At 40.0% G+C, this 17,720-nt stretch overlaps 1 protein-coding gene across 2 annotated transcripts in view; it reads right to left on the bottom strand.

Annotated features, from left to right (window-relative positions):
- The window catches only part of SPATA7 (spermatogenesis associated 7), a 66,463-nt gene that overhangs the window by 23,084 nt on the left and 25,659 nt on the right, over nucleotides 1-17,720 (bottom strand). Inside the window, exons 1-2 of one of the 2 annotated variants that reach the window (XM_063438962.1) lie at nucleotides 14,999-15,069; nucleotides 12,106-12,242 (exon numbers count right to left, since the gene is read on the bottom strand). In XM_063438962.1, coding sequence (XP_063295032.1) covers nucleotides 12,106-12,242; nucleotides 14,999-15,062 — 201 coding nt within the window. In that variant the 5' untranslated portion in view covers nucleotides 15,063-15,069. Of the gene's footprint in view, nucleotides 1-12,105; nucleotides 12,243-14,998; nucleotides 15,070-17,720 lie in introns of those variants that run through there. The other variant, XM_063438961.1, reaches the window with a different exon arrangement.

Consider the following 17,720-nt stretch of genomic DNA (forward strand, 5'->3'; position numbering starts at 1 on the left):
AGGCCAATCTTACTAGTGTACACGCAAAAATAACTTTGTAACAGCGATGATATATTTAAAAATAAAAAAATGGCATGTAGTATTTTAAAGCATGGATGTAGCTTACAAAACTCACAAGACGATTGTGGCAGGTAAAGTTTTCAGAGTTCATCAGACACAACTTATAAAAAAAAATTTTTTCGACAGTAACACACTCCCAACCCCTTCTTACCAGCATGTGTCACACTATGACCATAAGTGAAAAAGAGATACAAGGTAGAGCCACAACATCACAAACATATGTGAAGTTGTAGACTTCTTATAATAGCCTACCTCAGAGCTACAAAATAGGGGGTAACCCAAACAATAATAAGTACAACGAGGAGACCCTTGAAACAAGGGGATCCCAAAGAGAGTAGCTCTGAACACAGAAAGTACATATGTAGTACCAGATAATGAAGAGAAACCAAGAAGGAAGAGAGAGGGGAGTCACATATAAATGAGTAAAGGGATGGAAAGGGTGAAAGGGAGTAAACAGAAAAAAAATCCTATCTCCACCCTCTGCCTCCCATAGTTCCTTAAATAAGGACTAAATAAGGGCTGATAACCCCCCAAAAAGTGAAGAATCCCCACTATCAAAAGGCAGACTGGAAATCCTGTAGACGAATGGGTTAAACAGACCCAAGATAAATAACCCTATACAAGGTCTAGAAACACCACACAGGACTAAAGCTGCCTACCTAAAAATCCTGAACAATCTGGTAAACTAACTGACTTATCCCAGCATACTGACTACTTAAGTGCTACCTAATGTGAAAATAAAAAATATATATGTATAAAGAAAGCGCTTGACACGCGTTTCAGCAGTCACACTATGACCATAACTATGTGAAAAGATACACATAAAACAATAATTTGATTCAGCAGGTTTTGCAATGGTAAAGAAGACACAAATAATATACATGTTCTGGTTAGGCCAGCACTACTTTTGAGATATCTGAAGAAATACATTTTAATCTAGCTGTGCATACTTGTCACCTATCCTGAAAACTTGTCTCTGTCCCAGGGACTCATGCTTTTTTTCATAGCACATTTAAGATATTTCGAACGCCAGTTCCCATGTTTCGAGGTGCATTTAGGTCTTAATGGTCCAAACTTGATTAAACAACATTTAAATCAGGGGTGGCCAAAAGGTAGATCCCCAGATGTTTTAAAACTACGGCTTCCATGTTTCTTGCCATGCTTTGTCATTCTAAATGCATGCAAAGCATGGGAGCTGTAGTTCTACATCTGGGGATCAGCCTTTTGGGCACCCCTGATTTAAATCATGCCTTTTCCTTCAAACTAGAATCTGTGATAGTTTTTGTGACGTAAAAAAAACATGCAAGGTACTTTCACAGAACTGTAGCGAACAGTGTATTCTCTACATGGACCATAATATCTCTGCGAGATATTACTTGGATAATCTGAAAAATCAGCGATGCCCAAAAAAGGTTGCGAGGGAAACGCGAAATATTTTGACAGATTAAATATTAAACGACCTCCTGCTGTTGGTGCATCTGACAGTTTTGGTTGAGCCCACGATGATCTGCGCGGCTTCCTATTTTGGTGCATCTTGACTGTTTTGTGGAAGCAGATCGCAGAATCAAGTAACCCAGCAGGATTCTTTTGAAAAGGAAAAAATAAATAACAAAATTGCAAAGTTGGGTTAAACAGAATGACTTCTCCTTCGTAAGCCATCTGTAAGCTTTTGTTTTGCTCCGTTCCACATTTAAATTAATTACTATCATTAGTTTAAATTTAGTCACCGCCAATACGGCTTTGTTTGCGATCCTGAATATGTTTATTTCTGTTGCTTAGTGAAAAAACACAAGAAAAAAAACTGAGAAGAAAAAATCCAACAAAACTTCAGAATAAACATTCAAGTAAACAAGAGCCAGGAACAAAATAGCCAGCTTAGATGTGTACACAAAATCATATCAGTTTTTAAAATGGCAAGGAGGATTAGTTAAAATGCTAGAAGTCTCAAGATTCGATGGTGTTGGCAAAGGTGCCCACCGTATATGAATGGATACTGAAAAAAGTGACTCTGCACAAAAGCAACAAAATATTTCTACTGAGAAATGAGCAGGTAGCTACTGCAAAAAAATATATTTTAACCAACATATAGTGTGATCTTATGTGACCTTTTACTTTGTTATTGTCCCGAGATGCTAAAAGTCAGGTCCTCGTGGGAAACATCCGAGCACTAATTCATTTATCTGTTTCTTTTAACCAAAAAAAAAAAAAAAGACAAGCCTTAATCAGAATTTTGAAAATACATAATTCACATTTACTTCATCATCTCCAGGTTGGTTAGGGGAAGCAAGAGAGCAATTAAAGTGGAAAAGTATTAACCAGTAGATTAAAAGTGATCATCAATGAGAGGAGAGTGTGTCCCATGATTATAACTCAGAAAGGTCCAAGCCTACTACTACTACCACAGATGGATGTAGCTTTTGGTGTTAGGTTCTTATTCATGTAATATTTACTGGAGTGAAGCAATGTGGCACATCTAGAGCTAACAGTACTTCGGTGGAGCTCTGTGACACACACACTATATATATTCTGAGCTCCTAAAAAAGAGGTGTGCCAAAGAAAAAAAAGAGGGACAAGAAGATTTGGGTCATAGTAAAGGACAAATGAGAGGTATGTGGTGGGACTAATGTCAACGCGTTTCACACAAAATGCATTCGCTACTTTACCAGACTAAATACATACATGTTTTTTTATACAATGTATTTAGGACTATCATCTTCACAGAACATACAGACAAGATGAGCACATGGTTCCCATAATGGATATTTTACAGCTGCCACGCTAGTTTTTTAGATTATATTTCTTCTTTTTTTTTATTGTATTACATACACAACTATATACGTCAGTTCATTCCTGGGCTTGGCTCTTCAATAGTTAAGTATGAATCTTAAATTCTGTAAATATTTGTCAAATCAGCCATACTTTGAGTGCTGCCCACCAAAAAAGAATCCTAAAAAAAAATCTTGTATCCAAAACCAAAAATGGTATTTAGTAGGTGGCTGGTGAGGAAAAAAAAAAAAAAAACCTTCATACTTCTGATGTGCAGTTGGACCAACACAGGATCTGATGAAGTACTCTTGAGGCACGAAAGCTGTAAACATCATCATGGTTGTGCATTCTCCCCTACTGTACAGTCCCAGACGAGATTGTAAGTGAAGGAAATAAAGTTAAATTAAGAAAATAAAGTTTTTTGATTTTCTACTTTTTTTTCCCTCGCTGTATGAGCCACGTCTGATTTTACTTTAAGTGCTGCTTTAAAAAGTGAGCTTTTATGAAAGTTTCCATATTTGAAAAAGTTACGTAGTTTTTTTCTGTAAAATTACTAAATAATTGTAGTGATAAAATACAATAATAATAAATACATTTTATCCTGCAGCTACACTTTCTGTTTGTTAATCACGGAAGTGGCTTCCAATAGGTAATTGTCATAAGTCAGACATTGTGGATTGGTTGTATACGTGGTACAATTGCTATTTTACATGGAGAGCAAGAGATACGCCATCTTAGCCTTTCATTCAATGTCATTCCTTTATATACTGAAGGACCATTATCGACCTTAGAATAGATATTTTGGCCAATATATAAAAAAAAACCAAAAAAAAAAACCACACAAATAAAAAAAGCCCATAGAGGAACAATAGTTTAAAGCACACTTCTGCTGAAAATCAGAATTGCAAGCGTTTTATTGAGAGCAGGCAATACAGCCACAGGATCAAACAACATGAGGTACTGCTGAATGACACAGAGATTTTTGCAATGAAAAGGTAATTAATACCCGTAAGGCAGCTCTTTATTGGGCTTGTGCTGCTGCTGTTAGTGCAATAAATAAAGTTTATTGAAAATATTCATGTTTTTGGTGTTATTAGCCCCACACACTACGAGTACTCTTGATTGCTCATTGTGCACAATGTAAAAAATAAAAATGCGGACCACCCCCCACCTCACGAAAAAATAAATAAATCATAAGTGACTAAAAGCAGACTTTCAGACGAAGAACTTGAGTAGCTGTGTAATTACATTTAGGGTTGTATTTGGTATGAAAGTTTTCCTCTGGAGAAAAATGCTGGTCTTGTGCCATTGTTTGGCCAAAATTACGGAGGTGTACATGTATCACATGAGGATTTAAAAAAGAAAGACATACTTTCAAAAGCATTTGTTTGGGAATCAGCAAGGGTTGCAAACATGATTTCGACAAGGAGGTTGCAGACCTGACCTGTGAATGATCATTCAAGTTTTGAAAGTGCAGTTGCCTATATCCACAATTAATTTAAGTTATACTTAAAGGAACATTAGAGGTACCCAGACCACTTCATCTCATTGGTGATTCCTGGTGCAGAACAGAGTTTTACTCAGTGAAACAACATTAGATGTATCATGTACTCACGCTTTGCATGAGGATGTCAAACATCTTCAAACTCCCCATAGGAAAGCATTGATTCAACGTTTTCCTATGGGGACACTTCAATGTGGGCACCGTGCATGCTGATTAAGTCCCACCATGTTGTGACATAGCAGGATAAAGAGACCAAGCCAGTGCCGAGGGAGCTTTGCGTTAAGTTAAAAAAAAAAAAAAAAAAAAAGCATTTATTCACCGGACAGTGGGGGAGGGACCCAATAGGTTAGGAATACAGGCTTATATTACTATATAGTGTTCCTTAAAATTGAAGCTGTAATTTTTATCCCTTACATTGATTTACAGGCCCATCAAGCACTCAGGATATCATACATTTACTGACTGATGTTACAGTATAATAATGATATAAAACAGGACTAGGCTTTCTTATATACCAAAATATTGGTTAAAGGGGGGCAGGGCTTGACCGCAAAACTGTGAAGACGTGCATCACAACAGCTCCTGCTGAAATGGGCACTGAAGTCTGAATTTCACTGCCACACTGGCATTTAAGCGAGGATACAAGGCTGTCAAGTGAGAGAGGGCATCGATACGAACAGATCAACACCTCATAAGCAATAAATTGAGCCCAACTCATGATGCGGCCTACCAGCATGGCGGTCACCGGGGAGTCGCCCGCTCCCCTGAGGCGACACCAGGTCGGATGCCCGAAGGTGAGCTCTCCTTCCCCCCCCGGACTGGTGGGGGTCATCCCTGTCCGCCCCTACATAACCGACCGTTATGTCAATGAGCCCAGGGTCCCTACTGTCTCTAAAGTGGCGGAGGCCCGCCGCACTGCAGACCACCCCGACGCATGGTGGGAAACTGAAGCACGTCTGAGCATCATATTCTCCGCATTTTGGGAGAAGCTTGAGGCCCATATGACATCCTCGGTAGCTGACAAACAGCCTCACTCATCCCCACAGGGCTCACCAAGTGAGATTGGGCAGAGCAACGCAGCAACCCCACATCAACGCATGGCCCCGAGGGGCAAGCACAAACGGAGGTCCCATTCGGGACCAGACCCAGGAGACCACCAAGGTAGTCAGCAACAAGACCTTGCACCCAGGGGCAAGAAGAGTTAGCCGAGCAGGTCACTTGCAAAATTCCCATCACTGCTGCGGAACAAGAGTCGCACTTCCTCCTTGCGGAATGCGGCATTGCGAGATATCACTACCCGGCACAAAGCAGGATCAATACATGGGCCTGGAGCGCTGTGGGAAACCACAAAGAAGACAGAAGACCCGACCTATCTACTGGCATCCCGGCACGATACCCTCCGATCAACTTCACAGAGGCGACTCAGAGGATTACCAACAAGGTCACAACTACAGCCGGAAAAGAGGAAAGGGATCCCCCAAAAGCGATCAAGGAACCAACCTACCTGCCTGCACCTAGAAGCTTTGCCATGCAGGACTGCCACTCATACCTGGACTGTATCCAGCACCCAATAGGTATTGGCTGAACTACTATGGGCACACCGCAGGCAAAACAGCCAACACACTCCTTTGGGGTTTGTTTGCCTGTCTCCTGGACTGATTCTGAAACACAGCAAGATGCATCTTAACACCGGTCACCTGAAGCCCATCTGCACCCGATTAACCGCAACAGTATGATAACAATACCGTTATGTTTAACCTTCAGGCTAGCACACACCTATTGTTTAACTGGGAGACTTGCCTTCACACTACAGGGTTAATTAATGAAGCACTTGATAGCCTCCCTTGTTTTATACTATCACCTAGCATATGGCAACGCAGCCATTAACCCCTTAAGGACACACGACATGTGTGACATGTCATGATTCCCTTTTATTCCAGAAGTTTGGTCCTTAAGGGGTTAAGCACATAGCCCACTCAACCTGTTAATACTACACTTCAGTGCAGAAAGTACACTAACCATATGTGATCCCCCCCTTGTATAAAAGTTAGACCTAGCTTGAATCCATCGGTTCATATGTTATTGTATGGCACTCAAAACTAGCTAATTTTAAACACTAGCGAGGTTATATTCAGTTATGACTGTTAAAATAAGCTACATTTTCATTTTATATCAATGTCTTCACTGTTTAGCCAAGCTGATGATTGTTATAATTATACAAAACTATGCAATTTCTCATAACACAGTACAAGGAATGTTAGCATGTACCCTACGAATACCACTCGTTGTTTTTTCTGCTATGACCTCACATACTACTTATTTACTGCGTGCCTATGTTATTGCATAGTCTAATGTTACTTTCTAATAGTCTATCAGGAAAGGCATAGCTACTAGCTACAACACGCTTTTGTTACACGACACGTTAACACAATTAAAAAATGAGGCATCATCACTCAGGAAATTAAATTTTTCAAAGCTATCGATGTACTAACCCTTTATTGTAAACCGTTTTTGCATTTCCCTCTCTTTGTTTCTGTACCCCATCTAATATGCTTCAATAAAAGAAAGATTGACAAAAAAAAAAAAATATTGGTTAAAGCAGGGCTTGACAAATTTGCTTTGAATCTTGGAGCGAGCTAAAAAAGTTAGGAGACAGATTTTTTTATTAAAACTTACAAAGCTTTATATTCAACAACAAAAATACAATTCTTAAAGGGACACTATAGTACCCAGGACCACTACAGCTTAATGTAGTGGTTCTGGTGTCCATTGCCTGTCCTGCAGGCCTTTTAATGTAAACATTTCCTAGTGACACATCTAGTGAGCGTCACTCCGACAGTCACCAGAGGTGCTTCCTGTGTCAGAGCGTTACAGTGTGCAGAACCTACATTCAGAGTCTGCATGCTGGGCATGGAGGCGCTGACAATTCCCAATAGAGATGTATTGATTCAATGCATCTTTATAAGGAGATGCTAATTGGTGCAGTCAATCCTATGGGAAAAGATTGGATTGGCAAAGATCATCAAGCGTGATAATCTTAGCCATATAGGCAGGGCCAGTCAAGGGGAGACCAGCACAGCGTAAAAAAATAAATAAAAAATAAGGTGAGAACACCATACCCTTGCAAACGGAAGGAGTCTGGTCACCTAAACACACACATCATGACAGACACACACAAATACCATGACACACACACACACCATGGCGCGCACACACACACACACACCATGGCACACACACACACACACCATGGCACACACACACACACACCATGGCACACACACACACACCATGACAGACTTACACTCACACATTATTGGTTGTTTTAATACATGTAGGGTCCAGTGGGCGAACGGCTGGAGGGTTGCATCGTGGAGGTGGGCGGCATGCTGGATTATTGTGGAGGCAGGCGGCTAGCTGCGTGAATAGTAGCTGTGATGTCCCTGCTCTGCTTCCCCATGTGCCGTTTAGTGAGAACGGGGCGGAATAGGGCGATATATTTTAGCCTGAGTCTCACTAAGCGGCGAGTGAGCAGAGCAGCAGGGACATCACAGCTCCCTCGCCCCCTGCTTACCATTCACGCAGCTAGCCGGCCTCCTCCACGACCCGCCAGCATGCCGCCTGCCTCCACAATTCCCCAGCCATAATTCAAGGATTTGTCGAGCCCTGGGTTAAAGGGACACGAAAGGCACCCAAGATCCCTTTATCTCAATGAAGTGGTAGGTTTCCATGCCCTTGTTGTTTTAACTCTGCAATTGAAAACAGTCATTCTGCAGGAAAGACAATGTTTAAACTGCAGGGTCAACATGCCACTAGAGGCATAGCCACTGCCAGCCACTAAATGTGCTTCTACAATAATAGCCAAGTTAAACTTGGCTATTTCAATAGGATGGACTCATGGAGGCCATTTGATTGGCACAGTGCAGCATTTTGATGCACACGCACAAGCATCACAGTGCTTTCCTATGGCAAAGCATTGAATTGGCTGAGATCATCAAGATTTGTGATCTCAGTCAAGGAGGCAGAGTTAGCAGCAGAGAGAGCACCAGGATGAGGGAGAAAGGATCAAGTACCTTTTTACTTCACATGGACGCGATGACCGAAAGAGTGAGCTAGTCATTATATTGTGTAGAATAGAAAGTTTGTATTGTTAATGCTAAAGTGCTCCTTTAATTTTTCTTTGTAATATACATTTGAAATTATTAATCATACTATATCCAAACCCTATAAAAATCTGAAGATGATTAGGATTCATCTCTAATATTTCATTTTTACATGACATAGCAACTATGTCTAACAAAATAAATTGATCATAAAAGTGCCAATTTTATCACTCTTTCCCTGAAACAAGCAACCACGTCTATACTACCTTATAAGCAGGGCACAACATGATGAGTGCTTGCGTGATGGATTTTTAAAAAACATTTTTTGAAGGATTGACAAGGAACGCATAAAATTCCAATGCAAGCAAGAATCAAAACTTCGATTTGGTTAAATATTCATTACATTCAGTGCACAAAGAGTACCGTTGCATTGGCTTGTTAAAGGACCACTCTAGTGCCAGGAAAGCATACTCGTTTTCCTGGCACTAGAGTGCCCTGAGGGTGCCCCCACCCTCAGGGACCACCTCCCGCCCGGCTCTGGAAAGGGGAAAGGGGTAAAAACGTACCTTTTTACAGCGCTGGGCGGAGAGCTCTCCTCCTGCTCTCCTCCTCCGATCCGCCTCTTCTCCTCCCCGTCGGCTGAATGCGCACGCGCGGCAAGAGCTGCGCGCGCATTCAGCCGGTCACATAGGAAAGCATTCATAATGCTTTCCTATGGACGCTTGCGTGCTCTCACTGTGATTTTCACAGTGAGAATCACGCAAGCGCCTCTAGCGGCTGTCAGTGAGACAGCCACTAGAGGAAATAGGGGAAGGCTTAACTAATTGATAAACATAGCAGTTTCTCTGAAACAGCTATGTTTATAAAACAATTAGTTAACCCTAGCAGGACCTGGCACCCAGACCACTTCATTAAGCTGAAGTGGTCTGGGTGCCTAGAGTGGTCCTTTAAGCGTTTAAGGAGCTGATCATTTTGAATTATTGAAACTCAATATTCATACTAAATCACTGTATATTATAACATCCCAGATTCATTTTTGCTTACTTCTGAACTCTGTGTTCATTCACAAAACTTGAAATAACACATAATTAGCAAGGTAATCGCAAATTCTAGGCTAAAACAGCCAAGACGGACATAGCAGATTGCATTTTTTTCCCCACAATAGCCGATTTGGTATAAAATGTATACTTCCCTTGTAAATTATCCACACATCATAATTTAATGATTAATGGTTAATATTGCAAAAATAGGAAAATTGGCACACGTTACCTTAACCCCCTAAGGACCAAACTTCTGTAATAAAAGGGAATCATGACATGTCACACATCTCATGTGTCCTTAAGGGGTTAAACTTGTTCAAAATAGTATTTTTGTTGACATGAAATTCTCTTTAGTTTTTTTAATGTACCACAAAAGGCACCCTGACAACGTTATCTCAATGAACTTGCCTGGGTGCAGTGGTCCTTTATAGTTTTAACGCGGGAATAAATAAAACATTTTGTAGAAACCACAATGTTTCCATTACCGGGTTAAGCACAGCCGTAGTGCGACAGGCACTAGAGGTGTTTCTAGTATAAGAACCGACTCTTCAATTAAACGCTGCTCACATGGAGCATTTGATTGGCGCAATAAAGTGATCTGCCGCATATGTGCACTTGGCCCCCAATGGTTCCCCTACGGGAAAGCATTAGATTGGCTGAGATCGCTAATCGTGATGATTTCAGCCAGGCAAGTGGAACGGCCGTGGTCAGCCTTGTGCAGCGAGGTAAGAAAGGCAAGTAAACTCACTTTAGAACAACACTCACTTCTAAAGACACTGTATTTCATGAACATATTACTACTTGGATATCATTGAGATTATGAAATTACTTTTAACAATATTAATAAAAATAAGTTATGTTTTATTAACCATTTAAAAATGTAGGGCTCTTCTCCCTGAAATTAATTAAAAACTGAATTTTAATAAAATCTTTAAGTCATCGATGTGTCCAGTTAGGCTATTTTTATCCAAGATGTGAAATTATCTTTGAATTCCTGGCAATTCACACATTACTAAATAACCCTGTGTGTGATATCCCCAATGTTTGGCAGTATCCATCTTTTATGGCCTGTTTCAGCTCAACTTTGTTAATAGCTACCCAAGTTGATGGCTGGTTTAGAAGCCCAGCGTTATACTTATAAATGCAATTTAAGATCAGCCTCCTAATCAGAAGACTAACAGTGCACAATAAAAAATGAAGTCTGAAGGAGACAGAATGTGTCTAATAAAATGTAATTACACTTCACTTAATTTTTGGAGAGATTTCTAATTTAATAATTTTCTGCCTGGATATAATCAGAAACCACAGATCAGCAGGAGGCCAGGCTCTCAGATCCTTAAAGTGAATCTTGTGGTGTATGTGGTTACCAAGATAAAATAATAATCTTTCAGATGGGCCTCTTTGAGAAGAGATTGTACGTCAGTAGCATATGCAGGAAAAGCAAACTATACAGAGATATATGACAATGCATTAAAGGTCAAATACCCCCAAGAGGGAAAGAACTGCTCCCATTACGTCATGTAAATCTGCATTTTAATATAAACACTTTTTATATAGCGGCACGTGCTCCTTTAACAGACATGAATAATGGTATTATTTACTAAACTGTGAATTGCTAGCATTTCAGAAATGATGTGAACATTTATCAAGTCAGATATGTTTTAAGTTCAGCAATGTTGACCTTATATTTTAACCCCTTAAGGACCAAACTTCTGGAATAAAATGGAATAATGACGTGTCACACACGTCATGTGTCCTTAAGGGGTTAAATTCACTTGAATCACTATGAATAAAAGACGGCTCATAATTTAATGAAATAAAGGGACATTATAGTCAGTTACCAAAACAACTTAAGCTTAATGAAGCTATCTTGGTGTATTGATCATGCTCCTGCAGTCAAAACAAAACAAAAAATAATTATTTATAATTTTTTTTTATGGGGGAACATTGGCTTCACAGCCTGTACATGTTTCTGTGAGTGGAATATACAATCTGAAGTATACAGGTTTACAACAGGTACTTAATGCAAAAAGGTGTTGTTTTGAAGGGCCCTTTTTCAATTATTTAGTGCCAGAACCCCCACACAAAACATAGTGTATCCTAATTTTGTCCGAGACTAACAATGTAATAGATATGTCCTCTCGGGAACGGAGGAAAATAATTATCTTCCAATTTCTTTCCATTTTTGAAGAAAAGGAAGAGGACGTTCCCACCATCCCAGCCTATCACATGACATATCACTGGAAAGCCCAGGATGTCCTCTTTACAATACAGCAGGGATTGATAGAGTAGCTCAAAAGAATAAAAGGAGATGCTTGTGAACGAAATGCCCAGTACAGAGGACACAAGTTAATGGGCTGGATCTCAGGAAGATATCAAATTCTTGCACACCGTTACCTGATAATTGGTATGAACCAATTCAGCAATAATTATTCTGCCACGCTGGCGAGAACATAAATTAATAGCAATTATTCACTGTAGAGGGTTAATACGGTAAGCCCGGACGCTTCGCGTTTATTAATTTTAGTACTAGAGTTTAGATTTAAGTCTATTCATTTCTTCAGTAAGATGAAAAAATGGATTCAAAAGAAAACTCACCAGACCATTTCCAATAATTACCATGCGGTCCTACCTTTCTCTGGGTTAAAGAACCTGTACTTTCCGTGGAACGCGGGCGCCAATCAATTCTCGACTGCTGCCTTTGCAATGATCCCACCTCAAACTGTGACAGCTGCTTTTTGATTTTTTCCCTTCGCTGCTGGTCACGGTCTATTAAAAAAAAAAAAGAAGGCATTAAAATATTCAAGTGACCAAACAATGATTAAGATAATTATCATATTCTGTAGAATTGCATAATTGACATATAAAAGTTCATGATTTAACTGTAGTGTACAAACACAATCTTCCATATACAATACAATTTATAGATATATACTATAGCTCAAGCATGTCAAACTCGCGGCCCACAATGAATATATTTGCGGCCCACAAGCCGCGAGTTTGTCATGATTACTAAGGCAGAGTAGGCACCTGCTCTCCTTACATTGCAGGTGCCTACTCTGCTCAAACTTACCCGGTACCGGCGGAGAGGTCCCTGGCGGCAGCGATGGGAGGTCAGTCTTCCTGCTCCTCACTTCTCTCTCGCGCATGCACTTAGTCATGACGGGTGCCGGAATATGACGTCATATTCCGGCACTCAGCATCACTAAACTGAGCAGTGAGGAGCAGGAAGACTGAGCTCCCGAGAGAAGAGGCCCCACACAAGCTCCAATAAGTTGGGAGCAATAAATCAAATGATGTTGGTGTGGGCAGGAATATGGAAATGTGTGTGTGCGTGTGTGCCTCTCTGTCAGAGAGTGTGTATGTGTCTGTCAGAGAATGTGTGTGTGTGTCTGTCAGTGTGTCTGTGTGTGTGTGCCTGTCTGTCAGAGTGTGTGTGTGTGCCTGTCTGTCAGAGTGTGTGTGTGTGAGTCTGTCAGAGTGTGTGTCTGTGTGTGTCTGAGTGTGTGTGTCTGTCAGAGAGTGTGTGTGTGTGTCTGTCAGAGAGTGTGTGTGTCTGTCAGTGTTGTGATGGCCGTGGCTGGACAGTGGAGGAACTGGAAGTGCACGGAGGCAATGCCACGTAACATTCCGACGTGATGTCAACATTCTCCACCATCACAGGTTTTCAAGGAGTAGCAGGAGGATCAGCTTTAGCACAAGGTGGGGACGGCGCCATTCGAGGTATACCAGAGGCTGAACTCCAGAGTCGCATACTGGCAGCGGCAATGTGAGTGGAGTCTGCTTGTTGGCCAATATTGTTATCATTATTATTTTTTATTTTTTTTTTAAACAAGGGCTGGGATTTAGTAGAGAGGGGGGTGCTGGGATTTAGTAGAGGGGGGGGGGGGTGGACTGGGAGTTAGTATAGAGGGTGAGGGGGACAGGTATTTAGTATAGGGGGACTGGGATTTAGTACAGAGGGGGGAACTGGGATTTAGTAGTGGGGGGATGCTAATTTTTGTTTTATACTGTACTTTTCAAAACAAAGCTACGTTTCTATGAAAATGTAAGGTTTTTTTTTTATTATTATTTACGGCCCACATAAACTTAAACCTTGTTTATGTGGCCTGTGCTAGCCTTTGAGCTTGATATGCTTGCGTCTAAAGCGTACATATCCCCTAGCCATTAGTATAATGATGGTCTACCCCTTTAATCTCTAACAATTAGAGCTTTTTGTTCATTGGCTGGTAGCTTTGCATTTTTGCCACCCCTCTGAAGGATCAAGTACCACATGCATGGCCACCTGACATGCTCAGATCAGTAGCAGAAGTCTTTACTTTGGTAAGTATACTGTCCAGTAGGGCTGATTCCTGTGAAACATACCAATCGCTGAATCACAATCCATAAAACTAGATTATTACTTTACTATAATGATACTACCATTGTTTCATATAGTTTACTACTGTAATATTTTGCACTTGAGATTACATGTAGTTATTAATAATCTGGCTGATAGAAATTTGGTTGCCAAATACTTACTTGTTTATAACAAATGACTAGCCTGCTCCATTCTGCCCCCCCCTCCCCCTTCCACTCCCAGCTTTAAATTTATTTATTTTTAATCCTTTATTTTTATTGTGCAGGTGGGTACATATCAAGTCAAACGCCACAAAAGCGTACATAGGTGTAGACATGTTAGACTGTGGCATGAATTATTGCACTTTTTTTTTTTTTTTTTTTTAAACAAGCTTAGTATAACTGATGAGTTTCAGTTGAGTATTTTATTGTGAGTGTGTAGCAGTAGTGTGTTACAAGATTGTGTCTTGTGTTAAACAGGCTAGGCATCGGTACAAGCTATGCAATGGTATCCTGCTCGGCTGTCCCATAGTGTAGGCAAGAGTACAACACAGCTTATACAGTGTCTTGTGTAGGATAATAACGTGGTTTGTATGCATATAGTGTGCGCTGTGAGTAAGACCTTTGAGGTGAGCCGTGGCTGTAATGCAACAGTTTTATCTCTCTTCCTTAGCCCCAAATCATCATCCATTCCTGCTACAAGGTCTTTTAATTTTACTTGGCTCTACCCACCCACGCACCCTGGTTCCTTCCTACTATATAGCATGCTCTTTCAGCAGTTTGGAGCCACAGCCAATCACCTCCTCATTCCCATCACATGCTATCAGCTGCTGTAGTTATACTATTAACTCTTTCTGCTATCACATACACATGCCTCTGCTACCTCTTGTCTCATCTCCCCAGTTTATTCTTTAGATTGTAAGCTTACGAGCAGGACCCTCTACCTGTTGTAGTGGTCTGTTCTTATTGTGTTGTCTTTCACAATTATACAGCGCTGCGGAATATGTTGGCGCTTTATAAATGCCAGTAATAAATAAATAAAATAAAATCACGGCATGTCGGGGTTCAGTAACTAAAAAAACTCTTATGTAAATTAGACTATGGCTCAATGAAAAAAACACTTTTTTTTAATGCTGTCAAATGCATGGACAAAGTGGAACAGAAATTGACAATTGTTGGTTTTATACTTGTAAATACCTCCTTAACTATCCATATTAATGTACCAAAGACACAAGCAGGCAGCTGGGACATTCTGAGAAAAACGGATCTTTAGACAAACCACAATGCTCCAAGGAACATTGAAGAAACTGAGACATTCACCTAAGCTAATCTTCTTTCGTACACCTCAGGAAAAGCCCACTGTAAAGAATAATAAAAACAGACCTAATGACATATGTACTGTGTGAATAATTCTGAGCAGAACTTTGCTTCGTTGTCTTTACCAAACCTGAAAAACAATGGAGCATCAAGTCCTTTGCAGCATAAGAAGAACACTCTTCATTTGCTCCATGCCAATAAACCATGAGGATTTCATATTATGAAATTATGAAACCATGAGGATTATATATATATGCCCTCAACACTAATCAGTCTGTCTACCATGCATACCCCTTCACTGTATGGTCCAAATAGCATTATAATTTCTGCTATGTATACTCTCAGTCATACTTGCTCCAACACCCATATAAACACACATACCTTCCCAGCCACCTTCTGTTCTTTGACCGGCTACAGTTACTCCTCCATTGCCAGATTCCCTCACTCCCTTCATCACATCATCTAATGGTGTTTTTGAGGATGAAGTATTCTGTGTGTTATGTCAAATGTCACTGCTTTCTTGGGACTGAGGAAAGTGCAAGGTTATGACATCATATACGATGCCCCTTCATAGACTCAAGTCCTTTACCTCATCAGCACAAATGTAGCAATGACTGATGCAAAAAGACACAGAGGATATTTGTAAAACACAGGACTTAAAAACTTCAAGACCTATGCTACTAGCCAGGCCTTAAAAGGTTAGTTGCCACTGCAAGTCTGGAGGGAACATGCACACTCACCAGTGGTGAATTCCTACTCACCAGGGTTAAATTTTCACACACCTTTGACTAGTGGATATTTAGAGCCCTGTAAAGGATATATAAAATGACACATCCGCATCCACAGTTCCCATACCTATCGATGCCTCCTTTGGATGTGTCTGAAACGGAGATTGACCACCCTCAATGTCATCTTGAGCAATGGAAGTTTTAGTCATCAGCCTTATATTTTACACAGCTACTTATATAGGCTTTATCAAAGACTGAATCTTCATCAGTGGGGATAAACATTTTAAGCAGTGTGTTTGCGGAGTTGGGAGGATTGCTTTTGTCTCCATGCTATGGAGTTGTTAGAAATATAGAATGTGACGGTAGATAAGAACCATTTGGCCCATCATCATTTATTTCCTGGAAGCAGAGAAGAGCCTAATGCGCACATTACATGAAGTATTCTCACTCAAGCTATGATTAATGTGCTTGAGCATTTTATCTATGCATCTATCTTCCTATCAATTTAAACAGCTTAATAAGAGTAAGCACTGTTTCTCAGAAATCTACTACTATATTTGTATTTGTGTGTCCAGATGGAAGGGCAGTCTGTCAGGCCATGGTTTCCTCCATACAAGGTTCTTCCTCTCCTGAGGCTAAGGGATTACTCTTCAACTGTCAAGAGGTTTCCGAGACCTTGGCTTTTTTTCAGACCAAATTGATAATAATATCCAAGTATGTTTTGGTCTGTAAGACCCGAACAATAATTCAGAAAAAATAAAAAAATTGTATGTGAGGACTTCCAGAGACTGTAGCACTGTGCGGTTCGCTCCTTCTATAAGAACCAAATAAATATTTCCTATGATTATATAGATTATATTTTTATTACGAAAGGTTATTAATAAAAAAATCCCTACATGTATGGAATTCTAAACATATTTTTGCTGTAAACATTGGAGAGTGTTTTCTTCTATGATCTGCAGTTTCCAATTAGACTGAGGAGCACCAGGGCATAGATGCTGTAAGTGGAATAATCAAACGTCAAGCTTTACAATGATTTATTATACAGACAGGGGGTGATATGTATAGAGCAATTACATTACAAAACGCTAAATGTGATGAAACGCACCCTGTTACCTGCCCATCTTCCCTCAGTGCTTTTGAATTCCCCATGGTCTTGAAATTAGATTTTTTTTTGTCCTTTTTAAAAATATTAAAAATACACACTTACAAAATGCAACAAAAAAAAAACCATAAATCCTATAAACGATGTAAGTAACATTGTGCTCTGAAGTACTGCTAAAGATTTACAGTTGAGAAAAAACAAAGCAAAACAATAAATAATATAAATAAATAATTTTAAAAGAATGATGGGGGTTTCTAAACCTGTACCAGATCATATTCATTGGGTGTTGCAAGCCCCCTTTTAAAATGTATGGCTTCAAATATCCAGTTCTGGCAAGGAATTATTTTAAACAAGCCATCACTCATGGTACAGGGGTAAAAATAGGACTATCTTAGAGGATAGGGAAGGAATGGCTATAACAAAGATCTATTACCATTATATGGTTTCTCAGGGAAGGTTATAAATACAACTGTGGAGGGTTTCTCCTGGGTATATTTAGAGAATCAATAAATAGCCTCAAAAATATAGAGCTATATCAATCTCTAAATCTTAGTCAAAATATGGGCAATAATAAACTGGTAAAGGGAGAGACACATGACTTTCCATGCCAGAATGAGAAATATGACACTTTTCTTGTCACCAGTGGAGTAAAACCGCTTCATTGAGGGCATGCCAATATTTAACAAAAGGTTTAAGATGGTGTAACACAATGACATTATTTTACTCTACAAACCATTCAAATAATTAGGTTTGTTGTAA

Source organism: Pelobates fuscus, chromosome 13 (assembly GCF_036172605.1).
Source record: "Pelobates fuscus isolate aPelFus1 chromosome 13, aPelFus1.pri, whole genome shotgun sequence".
Lineage (NCBI taxonomy): Eukaryota > Metazoa > Chordata > Amphibia > Anura > Pelobatidae > Pelobates > Pelobates fuscus.